The 21146-nt window shown below is 34.3% G+C and overlaps 1 protein-coding gene across 2 annotated transcripts in view; it reads left to right on the forward strand.

Annotated features, from left to right (window-relative positions):
- LOC111047221 overlaps positions 1-21146 on the forward strand; it is a 161844-nt gene that overhangs the window by 26614 nt on the left and 114084 nt on the right. For both annotated transcript variants that reach the window (XR_005572291.1, XM_039436533.1), the window contains exons 4-5: positions 6060-6148; positions 16343-16450. Coding sequence is in view for 1 of the 2 variants with exons in the window: in XM_039436533.1 (XP_039292467.1) it covers positions 6060-6148; positions 16343-16450 (197 nt within the window). In the remaining variant the exon portion in view is untranslated. The remainder of the gene's footprint in view (positions 1-6059; positions 6149-16342; positions 16451-21146) is intronic.

Raw genomic sequence — 21146 nt, forward strand, 5'->3', positions numbered from 1 at the left:
GATGTGTTCATTAGAGTATTGTGATTTTTTTTATCAAAGGATTCAGAATGACTAGGCTTTAAATTATATTTCAAAGACAATTCTATTGGAAACTTGAATTTACTAGGATTTAATGGATGCAACATATTATATAGGCGTTTAGATCAGAACCAATTTCTCATCTTTCATTCTTTGAATACATCTATAAATTGTTCCTTGTTGAAGATTTTATTGAACAATTTTTCCGTTCGAAAATCAGTATCTATCTATGAAGTAACATCCATCAGGAAGACTGAAGTGATAAAGACAAGAAAGGAAGAAAGTAATCCTATCATTCTATGCTATCCTCCACGAAATCTAGTTACATCAATGTTGTTTGTTGAATATTGGTCAATGTTAAGGGTACTCCCCTGCAGTCATAGAAGTTCCTTCTAATAGAAATGATCATCATCCCCGTACTATTGATGGACTCCTTTCGTTTTTTTGTAACTTTTTACTATCAAATCAAAGTATTATCAGATCTCCCAGTAATCCCTACTATTTCAATCATCACAGAATCCATCCAATAATCGTGTGGAAAGCAGAAAGATGAAAGGCTGTACGGCAGGCAAGGAAGTGCAATCTCGATTACAGAACTGGAACACAATTGCCATTTTTCTTCAGCTCTTTTGTTCTGAAGATTTTCATGTAGGGCTTTCCCGGTTCGAGGACACAGACTTGGCGCTTGTGTAAACTTGTCCGCGCCCATTGTGCGTGCGTGTCTCCTGGAAATTTCTGCAGTGGGACAAAGCAGCTGACTACACTCTACTCTGGCTTATGAACACGCTTTCGTCGCCTCATTGTATTTTCCCAGATGAAAACTTGAAATGCGTACTGCTTCATTGTTTTCTCACGAGATTAGAATCAGCGTTTCCATTCTGCACTTACAGTCTGCATCTGCATCATTAATTAATTTTGACGTGTTGGTGTCGTTGACTTTCACTGGCTAAAATCTCTGCGTTTTGACTTGTTTTTGCTTGTTGGGGGAAACAGAAGTTGTAACTCTCCTCTCAAATGTTACACATTTTACATTATGTTACAACATAAGGAAAACTTATTGAAGGAGTTGTTAGGAGTATCTATAACTTAGAAGGAGAAACGTGTAAGAAAAAATGTATGAGGAAAAGAATGTTGAATATTCAGCCTTCTTATGAGGGCATCAACAAGTACTTCATCGGGTTTTTCATAACGTGAGCTGCTTCTTTCCTTCTTAGAATTTACGTTTAAATTATCAAGTTGCAAGTCTCTATTATATTCTATCGAAAAATAAATCCTGAATGCATTAGCAATGCACATAATAGCGCCACATTCGGTTCTCAACTCGATATTTTCTCTAATATAAAATCAGCATTTTCCTGTGAGCTCGTGATAATGGGAAATTGCAACTTCAAATGAACTACTGGAAAGTGATAGAATTTTGAAAAGCACTAGTAGAATGCAATATTATTTTCTAGAATTGCAATTTCACGGTAGAATTTTTTCATACATCATGGAATGTAACTCGAGCTGATAACGATTTTTGTGCTGAGCAAAATGCAATTTATATGAAATTCTAGATTTGTCAAGAGTGACCCCGCACCAGTAGACAGCAATATCATCTACTGGAATTTTAACGTGACATTATGCGAGAGAATTTGTTGTACATGGAATGTAATTCTAGCGTTCCAGGGACAGTACGCTTCTCATTTATCACGAAATATAAAAATTTCAAGTTCTTCAGAAAAATATGTACTACAATTATTTTCAAATACGTGTCATTTTTACCTGCAATAAATAGCGAAATGAAAATAGTTAAATGAAAGTTTAAAAAATCCTAGAGTTTTAATGAATTGATCACTGTTATCAGAGATGTGAAATAGGCCTATTGTTTCATTATTAAGACAACATCGTGTTTCTGTTCCATTCCAGAGTTTCTAAAAATATTGCGATTAATATATGTTACTATTCCCAGTATTCATGTATTTTTATCACTATTAATCCAAACTGGGTTCTAGGTAGAATTTTGAAATCTGAATTTTAATAAAATTGGGGAGCATTTTGTTGTTTCAGATAAAAAAATAAAGTCTAATATTTCTCGGTTTGTTTTTTTTGGAAAAAATTGGAACACTATGCATCTAACACATATAAAATTATAAGAAAAAAATACTTGGACTACAAGTAATCAACATGTCTTGAAAACATTCCCCAATTAACCCTATCTGAACATAATGGGAGCGATTCACGAATTCCTGTTTCAGTGGAGTGATGCCCTGTAGAGAACAATGGACAATTTCCTCTGTTACTGAAATATCTAACTGCCGGTTTTATTCGTAGTTCTGAGGGCGAAATTATCAAGTGGAGCTGAGAGCTCAGAATCTCCTCTCCCGTTAAAGCTAATGATTTTTGTCTCTCTTGGTGCTTGAACAGCAATAATTTTTCTTATCTAAGGAGTGATAATTCTGGACAATATTGACTTTACTCTTTAGATTTTCTGATGCATTCACACATCGTTATCGTGTACAATCATAATGTGGGTTACACTAGTTCGTGCTGGGGTCGACATTGTGAGTCGGCATGATTATTGCAGCTTAGTCAGTTTGGATAAGTTCCAGAAACTGCAGGGAATGTTTTGCAATCAAGGAAAGTCTGTCTGTCTCTTGAAACTTGTTTCTCTTTGATTACACCGAAAAATGAAAAAGGAATGCCATTTTTTTTTGATCTACTCGAATTTCCATTTAGCGCCATGAAAAATTAATTTGCGAATGAAATTGCTTATAGAAAATAGGTTATGTTTTATCATATTTGAATCCAATTCTATCAAGCTGAAAATATCAAATCTGAAATCATGCAAGCCTGGAATATTTTGAATTCAATTGAATGAAGAACGAATTCGAATTATCACATAGGAGAGATCAGTCTACCAACATCCTCATTTTGATAGTATTTTATCATTAGCAGTAATTTGTATTTGGATTATCGGACTTATATGTGAAAATGCAGACAGATATAATATTAGAAAAAAAAATTAAAACTTTTTCAACCTCATGTAGTTTGAGGTGGCGGGAAGGAAGAGAACTGTCAGATAATGCAATAGAGTTTCCAATTAAAATAACATCAATACATGTGAGACATAATGTAGAACACAGAAAACCGCTAGTTATTGAAAAGACGCGTTCTAAAAAAGTCGAGAAAGATAAAAGGTTGATTGAGATGGATGTTCTTATTAAATCTCACAATCAAATCAAATTAATTTATTCAGCTCATATAATATTTGAATGATTGTAACAATTTGAACTATACTGGACAATATACAATATAGTACTGGGGAAGATTCTAGATTCTTAAAAGTAGGAATAATAGTACTGAATCAATTTTAATCATGCTTATCTTATCATTTAAGCTTATCAAAAAGGTATACACTCCATACTGCTGGTTGAATGCTCAATTTTCTAGAATATCGTCTAGATTACCACGAATTAATATATCTCAGGATCTATTCTAGTTCTCATTCACCAATTAACATGGAATAGGCAGTCTGTTATCTACACCACCAGCGAGCGTCCAAAATTCAAATTCAAGCCGAATCTATTCAATGCATATGTAACCAACTTCATAATAGCTTTCAGCATATTTCAATCCTGTCTGATAACTTGATAAAATTAGTAATCAGAGCGGATGTACCACGAACTAGATGGCTGCGGAAGCAAGCTGAATACATGGAATTTGAGTACAATCTATTCTCGTGTTATGTTGGGTGGTAGTGGTGCGCCTGTATGATAGTACCCGTACATAGATGTGAGTGTTCAAAATATGCATTCTGAGAGCGTATTCTGTGTAGTTAAGTGTATTCTATGTATGTAGATGAACGTGTGTGTATCTTGTATGTGTATTGGTGTAGATTATATGTGTAAGTGTATGTTATGGATGTGTGAGAGTGAGTGTATGTAACTGGTACACTGAGGATTCATTTGCATACATATTGGAGCCGATGGTGTGGAATATTGTGGAGACAGAAGGCAGTTCCATTCGCACCTCAAAATAACAGTTTGATGAGTGTTGTTTTACAAGTTGTCAGTTGTCTGCTGCACTGTCACTACACTCCAAAAAAGCCACCGGCTGAATTGAAAACAAAATCGCTATTTTATTACAGTGCTGGATTTGATCAAGCTGACATAGAATAATTTTCCATTTTTTTTAGTAGAAAAAATACGTGGATGACAATCTGTTATATTTTTGAAGATTTGACGTTGATTTTTATTATTATTTTTATTTATTTATTTCATTGACAATCACAAATCATAAATATAATATATAATATGATTGAGAGAAAACAACAGGCATAGCCCAAAACTGTCTTCTCCAAATTTTTACAAATAAAAGTTTCAAAAAAGAATGAAGTTAAGATTTCACTTTTAACTTCAAAAAGTACAATTTCCACTTCAAAACTAATGACTAAACTGAAAATTTTAAATTCTGATATTTAAAAACAAAAATCTGGTGTGGCGTACTCACACAACTTTCCTTGCCGTTATGAAAATTGATCACCTAACGCTAGTGTTCACGCGCATCTCAAGAGTCTACTATTCAAAGATCTGAGCCAGCTGGTGACAGGACAATAACGCTGGATACACAAGAAATCTGCTATTTCTTCATAGTGAATGATTTAATAGAATCAACAGTTGCCAACAGTTTGCAATTGAATAATCACATTTTCTCAAATTTCAAGCTTATATTCAATTTCAGGTGAAAATGTTACTGGATATCAATTGAAAAGATTTTCATGCTCAATCTTCTCCACTCGAAATTTTCCGTTTAAATTATATCTGAGACCTGATAATTGGAAATCTAAAATCAAACTTTGCATAGATGGGGTGGAGCTCCTGAAATTTTTACAGATATAGGACTTGTGACAGTTGATATAGCTTATCAATGACCATTTTTGGTATAAATTTGATTAAAATCGTTGGAGCCATTTCCGAGAAAATCGTGAAAAACCCTGTTTTTGACAACATTTTCTTCATTTTAGCCGCCATCTTGAATTGCATTTGCTCGAAATTGTTCGTGTCGGATCCTTATAGTGTAAGGACCTCAAGTTCCGAATTTCAAATCATTCCGTTAATTGGTAGATGAGATATCGTGTACACAGACGCACATACACTCATACACACACACACACACACACACACACACACACACACACACACACACAACACACACACACACACACATTCAGACCAATACCCAAAAATCACTTTTTTGGACTCAGGGGACCTTGAAACGTATAGAAATTTAGAAATTGGGGTACCTTACTTTTTTCGGAAAGCAATACTTTCCCTACCTATGGTAATAGGGCAAGGAAAGTAAAAATACTTCACTCAAATTGGAAATACATCTCTAAAAATTGGAAATCTTTGATAGAAATAAATCACACATCAGTTCTTTTGCTAATAATTATTGTTATCAAATATGTAAGATGTAGTGTGAAGTCAATACAGGAAGGAACAATGAAACTTTCAACACATAATACATTGATTAGGATCAATTTTACCATAATAATTAGTATAATGTTTTGTGATTATAACACAGCTTTACAGAAGAAAAACAACACAACATATCATAAAATCATAGAAGAAAAACAATATAACAGCATTACGAGTTTTAAAGTATTGTTTATTGGTGAAAGTGCTTCTGGGTTAGGAAGGTTTATCAGAAAGTAACGAAGAAATTTTGGAACATCAAGATCTCTTAAGAATATAGATATTGTAATCATTTGAGCGGTCGTTAGAGAGAATAGAATAAGCCTATTAGAATAATTTGATAGAATCTAACTATTTTTTCATTCATGACGCCTAATTAGAATTACTCACCATACATACAATCCATTGATCCACATGAGTGCTCCTCCTTGACAATTTTTGACAATATCACTAGTATTACTCTAACATAGAGGATGAAGGATTGTCTATCACTCATCAATAATTAAGATAGAGAACGCACTATATTCTATCTATTCTTCCTTGATATTATTGAAGTCTTCAATTTAATTCTCTCTTCTATTACAGACATGTTGGATCATCATCAGTGATATGCAACTGTCCTGCCAGTTATACTGGTTCAAAATGTGAGATTGCAGTACAGCTCCCATCATCAGGTAAGAAAACTACATTAATTTGATCCATAGCACTTATGATCTGTTTTCTGCTTCCAAGCTACTATACATTATCATCTTCAATGGTAAATTGAGAAATTGGAGAATCATATAAGATAACGATAATCAGTCTTTGTTCGCAAAAGATAAATATTTTATTTCTAGAATGATATTATATTAAAGAATCAAATTTTTCTTCTAAGCTCTTCATTCATCGATCATCGATACTATCCATAGTATTTTTCAAATGTGTTATTGTACAAATAATTTCAATTTCATGTTGAAATGAAGAATATGTTGCCAGTTCCACATTATTTATCCAAGCGAAATTATAGTTTTAATGCGATCAAGGCATCATCATCAGCAAGACCACTTATGGTCTATATTAAAGTAAAATATGTTTTATATGATGACCTTTATTTTAGTTAAAAATGGATTATGTAAAACTGAAAAAATCTCTCCCATTTAATTTGAATATGAAGAAGTTCCACAACATCTCTGTTTTTAGTGTTAATTATATAATTCATTTTGATCGGTGAAGTATTTTCAAATTTCGAGTTATACAGTCGATGAATCTATAGTTTCGATGATCCCCAGTTGCATACATTTCCCCCTTCAAAATCCAATAAATCATTTCCTTTGATATTTCAGAATCGGAATCCTCAGTATTCTCATAATTTCTAGGCTTGGAAACTTCTGAATTTTTTAGTATTCGACAGCTACTGGAATATTCTAGAGTTGAAACTCTCTTTGAACGAATTCTATAACTAGATGCATGTGTTGACCTAAATTATCTCTCTCAAAGAATAAAAATGAACTGGCAAGTAAACTGGGTGGATGTTCGAATACAATAAGTGAAGCGTACTGTATAATTTACCAATAACTCGTCCTAACCGATGTTATTCACATTCATCCCTAGCTTTTCCATTTCTCCTCTTTGGAAGCCCTGTTGCCATTTATCCATGGCACACTATTCTCAATGGGTTTCCTCCGTTCATGTCTACATAACTGTTTTTCTCTCCAGTAAGTGCTGTACTTGTTCCTTTTATGAATCCAATAAACCTTTCACAGTCATTATCATCCGCCCTAGAGATGAAGTGTGTATTCTTCATTTCACACCCTATGTAATAACCTGTTGATAAGAGAATAAGCGAACTCAATTCACATAGTCCCTTGATTGATTATGTAATTGATTGATGAGAAAAGCATTACTCATTACAATTAAGCAGATGAGAGAGATGCTGGAAGACAAAGGAAAAAAAGGGCTGAAAATTGAAAAATAGTAAGATAATTATTAAGAATAATAAAAAATAAGGAAATATGTTTTGAGTTGAAGAAGGCTATTAAGCCGTGTCCACACTGAACATGTTTGACAAACATAATTTGTTGGAACAGTTTGGAAAAAATTTATCATGTTTAAAAACAATGTTTGCCCGTGGGCCAGTGTGGACGCATCACCAAACAAAATATTTGTAAGTGGGGAGAACAGGTTTTATGTTATACAGCTGCCAGAACTGAAAATGCTTGAAAAAACAGTCATTTTTTGTTTGACAAACAATGATTGTCCAAACTTTAGAAAATGTTTGTCCCTGAGCTCCTCAACAAACATGTTTGCCGAAATTGTATGTCGAAAATTTTTTCAGTGTGGACACGGCTTTACAAAGGCAATCACGTCTATACCACGGAAACCAGATAATGATGAATCATTCAATTTTTATGGGAATCATTAACAATTAAAAAATTACTTTACAATAGAGTAGTAACTTATAAAAAGTGTGTTTGATTTTTTTCCATTAAAGAATAAATCCATGCTTACAATGATGTAGATTATTTTTTCTGCAAATTCACCCGGTTGCATCACAGACTTTTCTGACAGGCATTATGAATGGATTATGTTGCGACAAAGGGGAAAAGGGATTCAAACAGTCTTTTCCCAATCCAGTGAAAGTCCTTTTCCTGTGAGCCCTCTCAGACCGAAAGTTGACAGACTGAGTCTGGGGACATTCTTCTATAATCTATTTTTGTCGGGTGTCATTCACCAGTCTGTTACCTGGAGAGCTCTTCAATTATATGCTCCACTCCAATAATACTTTAATCGGATTGAGTTTGTCCAGCCTGGGAAGCTATCCAGGGCACGAATTGATTGAAGTAGGTGTTTGAGAGTATTATATTGTCAGAAACAATCGATATTTATCATGGAGATTCAATTCTTTTATTTTTAATCGTATTGATCCGCATCCAGAAGCAAGGGTTTTGTCGATTTTTGAACAGGAACAGACGGAGAAGAAAACACCTCCCTTCTTCTGAAAAGCGTTTCCACTGAATAAATCGTTCGCTTTCGAAACCACTCGGGAAAAAATCTTCTTCCATCATTTTCTGAATAGAATTTGATGGAATTTTGTTGGAATTTTCCAGCTTACTTGTAAAGATGAGCATCGTGCCGTGACAATCGCACAACCCGCCCCTAATAAAATGGAGATTTAATTTCCTGTACAGTGGAAAACCCGACATGCATATTTTATTCTGAGCTCCATCAACCCTTGAGACTTAATACCACTCACTCACACTCACAACAGGCTTCTAATCCACACATCCTGTCATAACCTTCATGGTATCTGTGCTGTCAGGTAATAAGCGCTGCTTCCCACCCAGCCGCGACTCAGTTACTAATGGAGGCGGTGAATTATGATTCCAAGACGAATAACAACCTAATCTTAGCAGACAAGTCAGGACGGCAAGCTAAGAGCTCTCACTCTAATGCATCATCTTGTCAGATGGTCGAGCTCAAGTTCGTGATGGCAACGGAAAGTGCACAAATCTTTTTCACAGTGAAAATTTGTGGTAATGGGTAACATAAAAGTTGAAAAGGTTTCTCAAAGTCTTCTCAGAATGCTTCATTTACTGTATGTATGAATTAATGCATAAGTTCCTTGGTGAATGAGACGAGACGATATTGACTGATTAATAGTCCCACTTTGGCAATATTGGATTTAACACAAAATCACGGGAGTGAGTACTGCACTATGATAAATTATTACAATAGCTGAATTTGAGAATGTAAATCTAATTTAACTCACGATACAGATGAAAAATAAATGAATCCCTTCACGAAAAGGCATTAACCTATTGATTCGAAACATTTTTTAGATTGAATATTCCAATTATATAATAATTATCATTTCCCCATAAAATGTGAATGAAGTGAAGTTTAGAAAAGTTGTAGCTCCAGAATTCTGTTTTGAATTATTTGAGAAAGCATGACATCATCCAATTGCTTCAATTCCTGGATGGCCTTTATGAAGAATTCACAGTACTTTTGTTCTTGTCCTGTAGCTGTAGGTACGACTAAAATACCTAACCAGAGGAGTTTGCCATTCTCAAATGACAGTTCCTCATCTCTATTTTGATAAGGTAGAAAATTTTCACTTCCATTTGTATTTGTTGTCCAATCACTTCGAAGATGGTTCGCAACCTATAGAACGTTTTGAGTCACGTTTTGTTGCTTCTTGTTAGCTGTTTGTTGTTAATGCTGAATCTTGGGATTGAAGGTGAAAAATATGAGCTCTGTTGTTTTCCCCTCACTGTTAGTTTTTTGACTTGAATTAATTTTCAATGAAAACCATGATAGCATATCAGCCATTAAGTTGTCTGTACCTCTATGTTATATGAGCTGAAGCAGTTGTATGAGCTTCAAATTAATATCCTTTCAGCAATACGGTTGGAAACAACTTTTGGAATAGAGTCATTTTCACCAGAAACTTCACTAAAGCTTTATGATTAGTAGGAATCTAGAAATCTCTGCCATGGAATATGTGTTACTCAAATAATCAAACCTAATGCTTCTTCCAATGACACTGTACTGGCTTCCAGCTTTGTAAAGTCATCTTGATGCAAACAATGAAATTATAATCAACATTGGAATAATTCAAATATAACGATTCTCGCTGATAGAAGTCTATTATAATATAAAAGACGCACTTCTTCCATATTATGGAAGAAGTGCTTCAATGAATTCAATTATCACTAACTACAAGCAATGTATTAAGTAATGGTAAGTGTATCGTGGAATAGATGAGTTCCAATCAAACCGCGACCGGAATCATATAAAAATCCATAGATAGCCTCGGGCCTCCAGGGCCCAACTTGTTGAATTCGTAAAAATGTATCATTTCCCGCCGAGTATTGTGTTTAAGTAGTTTATTTATCATCAGTGAAGTGAAATGTGAACATTTTCATTGAAAATATTAGTGAGAGCATCATAGTGTAGTGATAAGTTTCAAATCATGATGGGATTGATGATTTTAGATATGGTGAGTGAGATTATATTCTTCTAGCTCATGTTCAAAGCCCTGAATGACCAAGTCCCTGGTATTGTCCATTTGTATTAGTAAATGAGTTAAATTCACGCTATCATCTTGAACAGTTGGAATTCCAGATTAGTTAGCAAATTCATTTAGACAGACTTCGTAACTTTAGGATGTGCAATATAGGACTTGAGATGACTTTAGAATGTGAGATACCGATTATTTGCTGTCGGAATTTTAATTATAGTGATCTATTCAATAAAATTAAAAAGTTAGATAGAGAACAGAAGTTTATTTTCTATCAAGCATGTCTCATGACTTGATGATAGGATCATCTGACAGAAAGATCTACTCCACCCTCATCGGGGGAGGTTACATCGTTTGAATAACTTAAAGTTGAGCTTCATAATAATGTACACATCCTACCTCTTTCCGGAAGGAAAGTCATGATAAGTCTTTGATTACTTAACAGAAGAACATGTTTCACTCCACTTAAAAACTTATTCCACTGAAATGGAAAGTATCCAAGCAGAGAGTAAACTCATTGACGAGAAAGAACGCACAGCTTTCTAAAATTCATGGGCAACACGGATTCTGAGAAAATTAAGTTGCAATTTGGGTCCTAGTTCGGTTCTTAGAACCATTTATTGGTTGAAACCAATAGATGTGTTGAGTAGAATGTATTGGTTCAGCTTTCAAGAGAATGAACTTCAGTAGTCTGGTCATTGGTGCTGGTTTCCCATGAGCTCTCGGATTCCAAACTATTTTTTCTTCACACTGTTCATGGCTTTCCAAGATAAGTGAACAAACAAATTGATAAATTAGTATTATTAAACGAGAATCCAAAGTTAAATGCTGTAAACCACCCTGAAAACTTCTGCTACTGCAAATATTGACAATAGGGTTAACAGCTAGATGGAAATTCGATGAGAGCTACTATTAAAACATTATTTGCCAGCTCAGGAATCGAACCCGATATTTTCCAATTGTTTGCCATATGCTCATCCTTACACCAAACTGACAATCTCTGGATTGCAGCGCTCATTTTATTCTAGGCCACAGCGGCCAGTCAATCTACATATGGAAATTGATGAGAAATTGCATTTATTCGAATGCTAATCGATGAATAATTATTATTTAACGAAAATCCAAAGTTGAATGCTGTAAACCTACATATATTTGGTCAATCCGGTCAATATTTGGATAATTTTTGCATAGTAGCTCTCATCGAATTTCCATCTAGCTGTTAACTCTGTTGTCAATATTTGCAGTAGCAGAAGTCTTGAGGGTGGTTTACAGCATTTAACTTTGAATTTTCGTTTAATAATAATTATTTATCGATCAGCATTAGAATAAATACAATTTATGATCAATTGCCATCTGTAAACAAATTGATTTCAGCTTAAAGTTGAATCAATTCTATCAGTTCTGTCATTGATGACAGCTTATGCGCTCTAACAGAAATTTTTATCAAACTAAAACTAGGACTAGAATATTGTAGCGCAGGCACTGTTGCATCACACAAATTTAATCCTTCCACATTTCGCAGCATCTCCCTATTTGAGCGAGCTGTCCCACATAACAGTAGTTGCAGCTCAATTAGTGCGTTGTCAAATTCGGTTATCCGAATGGCTGCTTCCTTCCCTCATCACTCTTCTCACAATCTCTCTCTTCTCATTCTCTCTCACTCACTCTCTCTCTGTCTTCCCACACTCACTCAGCTATTTAGTCTCTCACTCTTTCTCTCTATCCATCCTGTCATCGTTTACGTATCAAACAAAACAGAGGGGCAAAAATAATACTCTCGCTGGCGAAATAGATGCAACCCGACATGCGGTACAAATGACTTGTTTTAATTGAAACTTGTGTGTTGTTTTTTCAATTATAGATACTCCAGTGAAGCGGAGACCACTAACCAAAGTCATTTCATAGTACTGAATGTTTGTCTCATTGCATGCACTAATTAATTCAGTCTGGTAAACTTCATACACCTAATGTGTAATCATAGTTATTTGAACATTGTTAACTCCATTGTGCTCATCTTATCAACTCAGTCAACTACTTCTAAAACGTGCCTAGCTCTTGAAATTGAGAAGTTGTTCCGATGGTTTCATATTTCTCAGTAATCTTTTATTGTGGACTCTTCATTTCCATACGATGCAGAGAATTTGAAACATGCATTACAGTAAAATATCGGCAACTAGATACAAAACATTGGTAATAGAGATGGAGAGCCAAAGCAGCATCTTCACAATGAAGATCGAGAACGGTGATAAGAGACCGAGAAAAGAATAAATCTAGCAAGCAGATGAAGGAGAAGGCAAAAGCGTAAAGCAGGGTATTAAAGCGATATCAAGGCTGGAAGTGCGGGGTTTCCAGCAGCGTTTAGTGGAGCAGACTTGGAGACAATTAATTTCAAAGTCGTTGGTCTGTGAATGCACTTCCTAATGACCTCGAAAGTAGGCATGCCTTTGTCCGAAACGGTAGCTTTGGCTGCAAAATTCGTCCTCCCTCGGGGAAAAAGACAGATTGTTCGTTATACTTCATGGTTTTTGCAAAACATCACAGACAACTCACTGGTGACACTGGTGACTCTGAGCTAGTTTGTGTGGGTCGAGAGAGAGAGAGAAAGATTTCAACTGAATAATATTTTGATTGATCGAGATCTGGAAGGTGGATCTGTGTCAGGGAGCTCAAGAAACCAACAATCAAAGAGAATGAATAAATTATCAATTAATATTCAAAGCGTGTGATGTTCTAATGAAATCCGAGACTGTAGAAGGAGAATCAAATCGAAATAATTATGGTTGTTCCGCTCCAGTGAACTTCCACTTGTTCGAGAAGGCAACTTAGAATCTATAAGCAGAAACTGGTTCTTGTACTCCTTTATCAGCTCAAAATGATTTTGAGCGAAGAATTTCTTATTCGAGATTTGCATTATTTTTCACTCTATTCAACTCAGTGGAAATCTCAAACATTGTGAAGCACTTACAAAGAAAATCATGATGAACTTCATTGATTTTTCAACCTCTTTGATTGCCACTTTTCATGGATTTGAAATAAAGATGCAACTTTTCCATATTTCTCTTTGTCAATGGAGAAGGATTGAGTACAATTCAGTTCTTTATAAAGGATGAGGAGAGGTATGAGTTTGAAATATTGATGTGCCCGCATTACTTTTAACTTACAATGGAAGTTTGAGGGCGGGTTTTTTTTGCTGAAATCAAGTCCAGTGATGAAGGAGGGAAAAAAGTCCTGACTTTTCATAATATGCGGGAAATGGTAATAATGCCAAATGATAATAATCGTAGATCATTGTTAATTACATCATTTTCAGAAAAAATAGGTATCCTGTATTAGATATTTGAGGCCAGCTAATAGCAACAGGGCAAGTGTGTTGTACATATGTGAACGGACATGAATGTCTTCGAGCGAAAACTATATTCAAACCGTAACCTTCGAACGAAACACAGCTGCTCCAATAACAATAAATAAGCCATTGAAAATTAAAAATTATAATGATACAAGAAATAATTTAACCTCAAATATAGCAGCGAAAGGAAAATAAATAATCAACATGTGTGTTCACACATGTTCGACACACTTGTCCTGTACTTAGTGACAAGTTGTGACATAAACGCCCTATACCATGGGATATCTACTCACGCTATTGTTTCTCCATGGTATTATTTAGTGTATTTATTATCATTGGTTATTTGTGGCTAATACAAAAATATCATAAGATCACAATCCAGTTAACCAGAGGGCCGGTAAGCCAGAAGATTGAAATCATAAAAAATGCCAAAATTTAGAATGAAAAAGTTTATATTGGCTTTATTTGTGCATATTTCTACCAAAAGATTCTATCTCCCCTTGAAAACTTGAAGAGTTTTTTCCATAATATTTCCGCGATAAAAAACCCAAGAAAAACAAATATTCATTCTTGTATTACACAATAATTTATAATTATTGTCTTATCCCTGAAAACAAAATCAATACAGGCTACTACAAAATTTAATGAAGTATAATAATATTGTTTTCCGTTCACCTTCCGGTGAAGGAAATTCGATTTCCATTGGATAGATATAAATATAAAGAAAATGAGTCAAGATCAATCAAAAAGATTTTTGATAGACAACGCAAGGAACGTCCTATTTTGAGAGTATAATATTACGGAGCACGATGAATATTCAGGTGTGACAATATTGTAATTATTTCATTATTTGAAGATTGATGTCGCTTTTGAAAAGTTTTTCAGGTTGTATAAAGAATACTTATAATTACTAGGTCACTTTCAACAATAATTATTACTTGGCTATACCTCACTTGGATCTTCGTGATCACACTTTGGCGAAGGAGATTCTTGGAAAGATCCATAAACAATACAGCTTCATCAGGGCCTCTTTGCAACTAACAATATCCGCGTCACAAGTTCGAGTCTCCCGCCACTAAAATAAGTTGTCTTGAGGTTGTATTAGATTATTTGTTTGGACCTATTTTGTTGATCATGAGTTCGGCTTGAATTAATGAATAAGTTGATGAATGATTCAATAAATAAATGAATTGAATTGAGATTATCAGATCGAGAGTATGTGTTCTTCTCTCTCTCAATTTTCAAGTAAGTGAAGGGGTATTTCCATGCAATATGCATAAATTATCATCAATCCATTCTACTTGACACATAATTTGTATAATAACTTAAACCTTGTCAATCAAATCAAGAAATTTTCATTGATATTCAGGAATAGTTCATAATTCAATAGGATAGAAGTCATCAAAATCACTATCAATGTGTGTTATACATTGGAAAAAAAATCTCTGGTGCACAGATGTGGAGCTTAAAGAGGAATTTCATCAAATTCCTATCCAATGAGTTCAAACATTTCATCATCTTTCCCTCCCAAAAAATCAATAAGAAACCAACAGGAGATGATATTATTTTCTCATTTGATTCTCATTACTCTTTCACCCCTCATTCACACTTAATTCAAAGGATCTCTTCATTCCTACACCCATTCACCTAACTTCCATACTTTTAGTGACATCAAACCCCGGCTTATAACTTATATTATGAGGAAAATACTCAGATTTGCACAGAATAAATCAGTAGTTTTAAAGTCAGCATTCTGAATCATCATGCTAATGAGAGCACGAAACACCAAAGCTGCACTTCAAAGGGTTTCATACGAACTTTATCACATCAACTTATTTATCAAGCTCATAACAGAAACCGTAATAATTATGAATAGTTATGCAATTCATGTTATTATGCAATACATGCGCAGATCAATGTAAGTTTTCTGGGTCACACTTGCGGACAGATCTGAAAATAGCAATAATTGAAATCACACACACTGTAATTTAAAATTTTCTGCACGAGCTGTCTGTGTTTTCCCAGTTGATTATCTCTAACGATTTCATACTCGACTGAACTCACAATGGGAATCATTCCTGAAGCCAAATTTTTCTAATCTTCATACTATCACTTTTCATTCCTGAGAAGAGATTTTGGAATTCTGCAGCATCACACGACTTGCTCAAAACTCATACTTTTGAACTCACGGTGCATGATTAGACAATCTTGATACACATTCGTAGGAAGGCATCATCACAATATGCCAATTGTCCAGTTGATTATTTCCTCTTCTAGAAATTCGCTGCTCAACTAAACTCATAATGGGAATCCATTCTTGGAGCAAAATTTTCCATAATATTATCACTTTTCAATCTCAAAAAGGAATTATGGAATTCTGCAGCATCACACGACGTTTTCAAAACTCATAATTTTTGAACTCACGGTCCATGATTGGACACTGTTATTGCACATTCGTAAAGCATTATCTCAATATGCCAATTCGTACAACTATTATATTATTTCCTTGTAACATTTCAGATTGTCCGGAAGATGGAGGGAAGAAAACTGAATGCGTCAACTATTGCCCTGTTCGTCAACATGAACCTCCATGCTCTTGCAGGCTGCGTCCAGTTAAAGAAGTGTCCGGTGAGTGTTCCATTGCACTATGAGAACAATGTACGATTTTGGAACAGTAGATATCCTCGATTATTAAATTTGAAAGAGGAAATAATCTCGGAGGTGATGATCACATGTGCTCTTGAGTTGTGCGTGAAATACGAGGAGTATGTTCTAAGAGAAAATGATTTGAAATAATAGTGTTACAGATGATATTTATTATTATCATATGATTTCAATACATTATTTATTCAATACCTAACAAATAGTGTAAAGTAGTAGTGGAAGTAGCACGATCGTTTAGGCTGAGATTGAAGCTCACATTTGCTCCAGTTTTGTGCATGGGTGATAAGAAAGACACTTTTGAGATAATTATAAGGGTATGAGATAATATCTTCTATACTTGGAGATTCCATCATTCTATTGAAGTAGCATAAGTAGAAAGCACAAAGTACCATTATGTTTGATCAGTTACCAATAGTTCTAGTTGGGATGGAAACCGTGAATGAAATATCTAAAATTATAGTAAAAATGTGGAGTATGATTTATTTGTTGGAACGCTGATTTACTTATATTATGCTGTATTGAGTAATAAACAAACCGCCTAATATTAAACAAATTTCATGAAACATTGAAATAACAACACAACTTTTAGATTGGATACGAATTAACAATCTATCCAATGAGATAAAAGGGAAGAGACTTTTACTTCAGATATCCGCTTTTCAAAATGTTAGTTAGAAATAACTCAATTGCTTTGAGAATAATTATCGTCTTGACGGTAATTTTCAGGCGTTTTAATTTAATTGGTGAATTTTATTATAAAGTTTAAAGCGTCTCCAAACAGGAACCTTCTACCTATACAGTTTTTTGAATGAAGCTGGGATAAATAAGAAACATGAAAAAGTTTATGTAGTGAACTTCATTCGAACAGTTTCCTTCAATCATAGAGTGAATTCAGCTCCAAAGCATTATTGTCTTATAGTTTGATTGATGGATATAAGAAGAATAGATACAAATACATTGTCTTTCTTTGTCTACAATCAGAAATATTTATTCATTATATCCTATTTGGAAGGCGAATTATAATCTGGGAAATTTAGAATTCAGTAAAATTTTGAAAGCTGCATTTTCATAGCCTAGTCTTTTTTGTGAAATTTACATCACATTTCATTGTGACCTCACAAAAAAATGTAAAAAATTCACATTTCTATTTGTAGACGTGACGAAATTCGGACAATGTATGATTCCTTATTTGGGCATGATACCTCATGGGATGTTATAAGACGTTAAAGTAGTTTTGCCTGTTAGACGAATTTATTCCGATACGTTGAACGCCGAGTGAGAAAAGGAAAAGAGGAAATACAACAGTTTCTGGAAAGAGTATGGAAAAAGGAGGAATGAAGTATACAAAAACAAGAAACTGGAAAATAAAGTTAAGGAAAATAATGGTATCACTACAATACTACTCTGATCCTTGATCCAAGATAATAGTGTTACTGCTACAAGAACCGAAATTAATCCTACAAATGACACCACTACATTGTCATTCAAGTTTCCAGAAATCCTCTCTGCAAATATCCTCCAAGCATTTGTGTTGTCAGCAGTTGTTATTTTGGAACTTTTTTACTCTTTCATCATTGTTAGTGTTGCCTACTTCACCCCAAGGCTGGTGATTCTTCTTCTCTTGCTAGTGCCTATTCGTCTCGAATATTGGCGATCAGCCTTACTATGAATATCTTATTTATCTTATAAATATCTTATATATCTTTTATATATTATTACAGCCATCCTGGAAATTTCTGTTGTAGTCTTGGAGAGCCAGGTACGCAGGTTTTTTAGCCATAAATGGTGATTGTTTTGTTCATCACATAGTTCAGTTCACAAGATCATACCAAGAACCAATGATTTTCAATACGATGTACTTCTACAGTTTTTTCTTCTTAGTTCTTACTCATACTCGTATTGTCTACTTCAATTTTTGTTATACATACAAGTATCCTATTCTCATTGAATTCTCTTATTGTAATTGTCATTTCATTAAAAATAAATTTTCTGAGGAAAAAGTTCAGTAGAGTACAAAAAATATAAAATATCTAATAGATAATAGATAGAAAAATTTTAATGAAGTGATCAATGTGTCTATCGTTAATTAATCTTACATAATAAATAAATTCGAATATCATTATATTGAACAGTTTAGTAATATGAATTCAGAAGAAGTTTACAAATAGTATGATAATACTATTATCATTTTAATACTACTAATATTAATACTATATACTAAAGACCGAGTTCAATAGCCTATGTTACCAGTTAGCTGCATTCGCCAAGTTGTTATGACGTTGAACAACCCTTACTCACCCTCAAATTAATCTGAAAATGCATCGAGTCTCGATTGCACGGCCCTGCCCTGTCACAAGGAGTTCGTGGAGAGGAATGCGAGCGAAAGAGATGAACTCGTGGCTCATCGAAAGCTCGTCGAGATCCACAGTTGTATTGGAATCACTGACCAGGAAAATTGGAATCGGCCAATAATGGATTGACTACTTGCTCGAGAGAAAGAAGGTTCTTAGTTACAACATATACTTGGACATCTGGGTGACGGTACCATCATAAGATTTTGGGAAAGTTGGAGAATAGTTAGCTGATTTATAATGAGATTAAGATGATGAATTTATCATTAATCTTGTGAACTTGGATTAAGTAAGATCGATAAACTCCATTCAAGACTACAAATAATGTGAATAAGTAGCCGTAGACTTCATCATATTTAAAGTGTTTCAAGTACAAATAAGTCTAGAGATTTTACACAGGAGATCACTTTTATAAGGTGACACAGACTTGTTGATTCAATTATGAGAATCAAGATAATCGTTGATAATATAATTTACTCCCATATCATAACTACAAACATAATTTAGCGAAGCACCCAGAACATGATTATTCACGGAAACAAGAAGGCTGATATAGTAATGATTGGACTTGATATAGTAATATAGTAATTATCACTATAATCATATAACAGCTCTATGATACTCATATTTTTTTTACTTTCCTTTCCCTAAAGATTATTGCAAAGTATTGCTTTCCGAAAAAAATTAAGGTACCCCAATTTGTGAATTTCTATACGTTTCAAGGTCTCCTGAGTCCAAAAAAGTGATTTTTGGGTATTGGTCTGTATGTGTGTGTGTGTGTGTGTGTGTGTGTGTGTGTGTGTGTGTGTGTGTGTGTGTGTGTGTGTGTGTGTATGAGTGTATGTGTGTCTGTGTACACGATATCTTAACAGAATGACTTGAAATTTGGAACTTAAGGTCCTTACAATATAAGGATCCGACACAATCTCGATCAAATTCAATCAAAGATGGCGGCTAAAATGGCAAAAATGTTGTCAAAAACAGGGGTTTTTCGCGATTTTCTAGAAAACGGCTCCAACGATTTTGATCAAATTCATACCTAGATAAGTCATTGATAAGCTCTATCAACTGCCGCTAGTCCCATATCTGTAAAGATTTCAGGAGCTCCAACCCATCTATGCAAAGTTTGATTTTTGATTTCCAGTTATCAGGTCTCAGATATAATTTAAACGGAAAATTTCAAGTGGAGAAGATTGAGCATGAAAATCTTTTCAATTAACATCCAGTAACATTTTCACCTAAAATTTAAAATAAGCTTGAAATTTGAGAAAATGTTATTATTTAAATTGCAAACTGTAGGCAACTTTTGATTCTATTGAATCATTCACTATGAAGAGATAGCAGACTTCGTGTGTTTCCAGCGTTATTGTCCTGTCACCAGCTGGCGTATTTCTTTGAATAATAGTAGACTTGTGATGCTCGTGAACACTAGCGTCAGGTGATCAATTTTCATAACGGCAAGGAAAGCTGTGTGAGTGCGCCATACCAGATTTTTCACCTACTCCAGCTTCAATATTAATGGAACATATTCTCAATCCTATAATATCATAATCATGTAACCATACAACGTGAAATAGAATTTATAATAATTGAACTTTACACTCAACATAATCGTTCGATTTACTGAAGGGAAAAATTGAGTCAATACCAACTCTTTTATTCAATATAATCGAACCGATTGAGACAAACTCTTGAAATATTGAAACTTGAATGAAGAGATTTCTCACAATCAGATTTCCGATTGGATGAACACCGACAAAAATGTTTTCATATCTGACTCACAAAGTGACCATAATCCCTGACAATAGCGATTCGAAATGTGATAGCCGGAATTTCATATCCTGCTGGTTTTTATGAATTGAATTGAAAAACTAGCTGCAGGCGATCTGAGCGTGAAACTGCTCTGTAGCCGGGGATATTCTCAATTCTAGATTAAAGTCACTATCTGCACAAACTTCTACCCTGTTCTTGTCCTTAAGTTTTTCAGTGCTTGAATAAAGTAATTCAGCTGATGGTTCTGGAAAAAAGCCATCTTCAACTGAATTGATCCCATAGGAACTCTACACTACTTATATCAGAAGCTAAAAAACATTTTCTTTGTGCATAGAGGTTTTAAGAAATGTGTGCCCTTCGAACAAGTTGAAATCTACATGAATACAAATAAAATGAGTTTCATGTGATATGGAAGAAGGCTGCCTATTAGATAATGTGAATTCCAGGACGGTTACTCATTAATCATTAATCATTCAGAAGCTTCCAATAATTCATATATAATTATTCAATAATTTAATATTTTTCGTTGCATAATG

Source organism: Nilaparvata lugens, chromosome 10, assembly GCF_014356525.2.
Source record: "Nilaparvata lugens isolate BPH chromosome 10, ASM1435652v1, whole genome shotgun sequence".
In the NCBI taxonomy this organism is placed as follows: domain Eukaryota; kingdom Metazoa; phylum Arthropoda; class Insecta; order Hemiptera; family Delphacidae; genus Nilaparvata; species Nilaparvata lugens.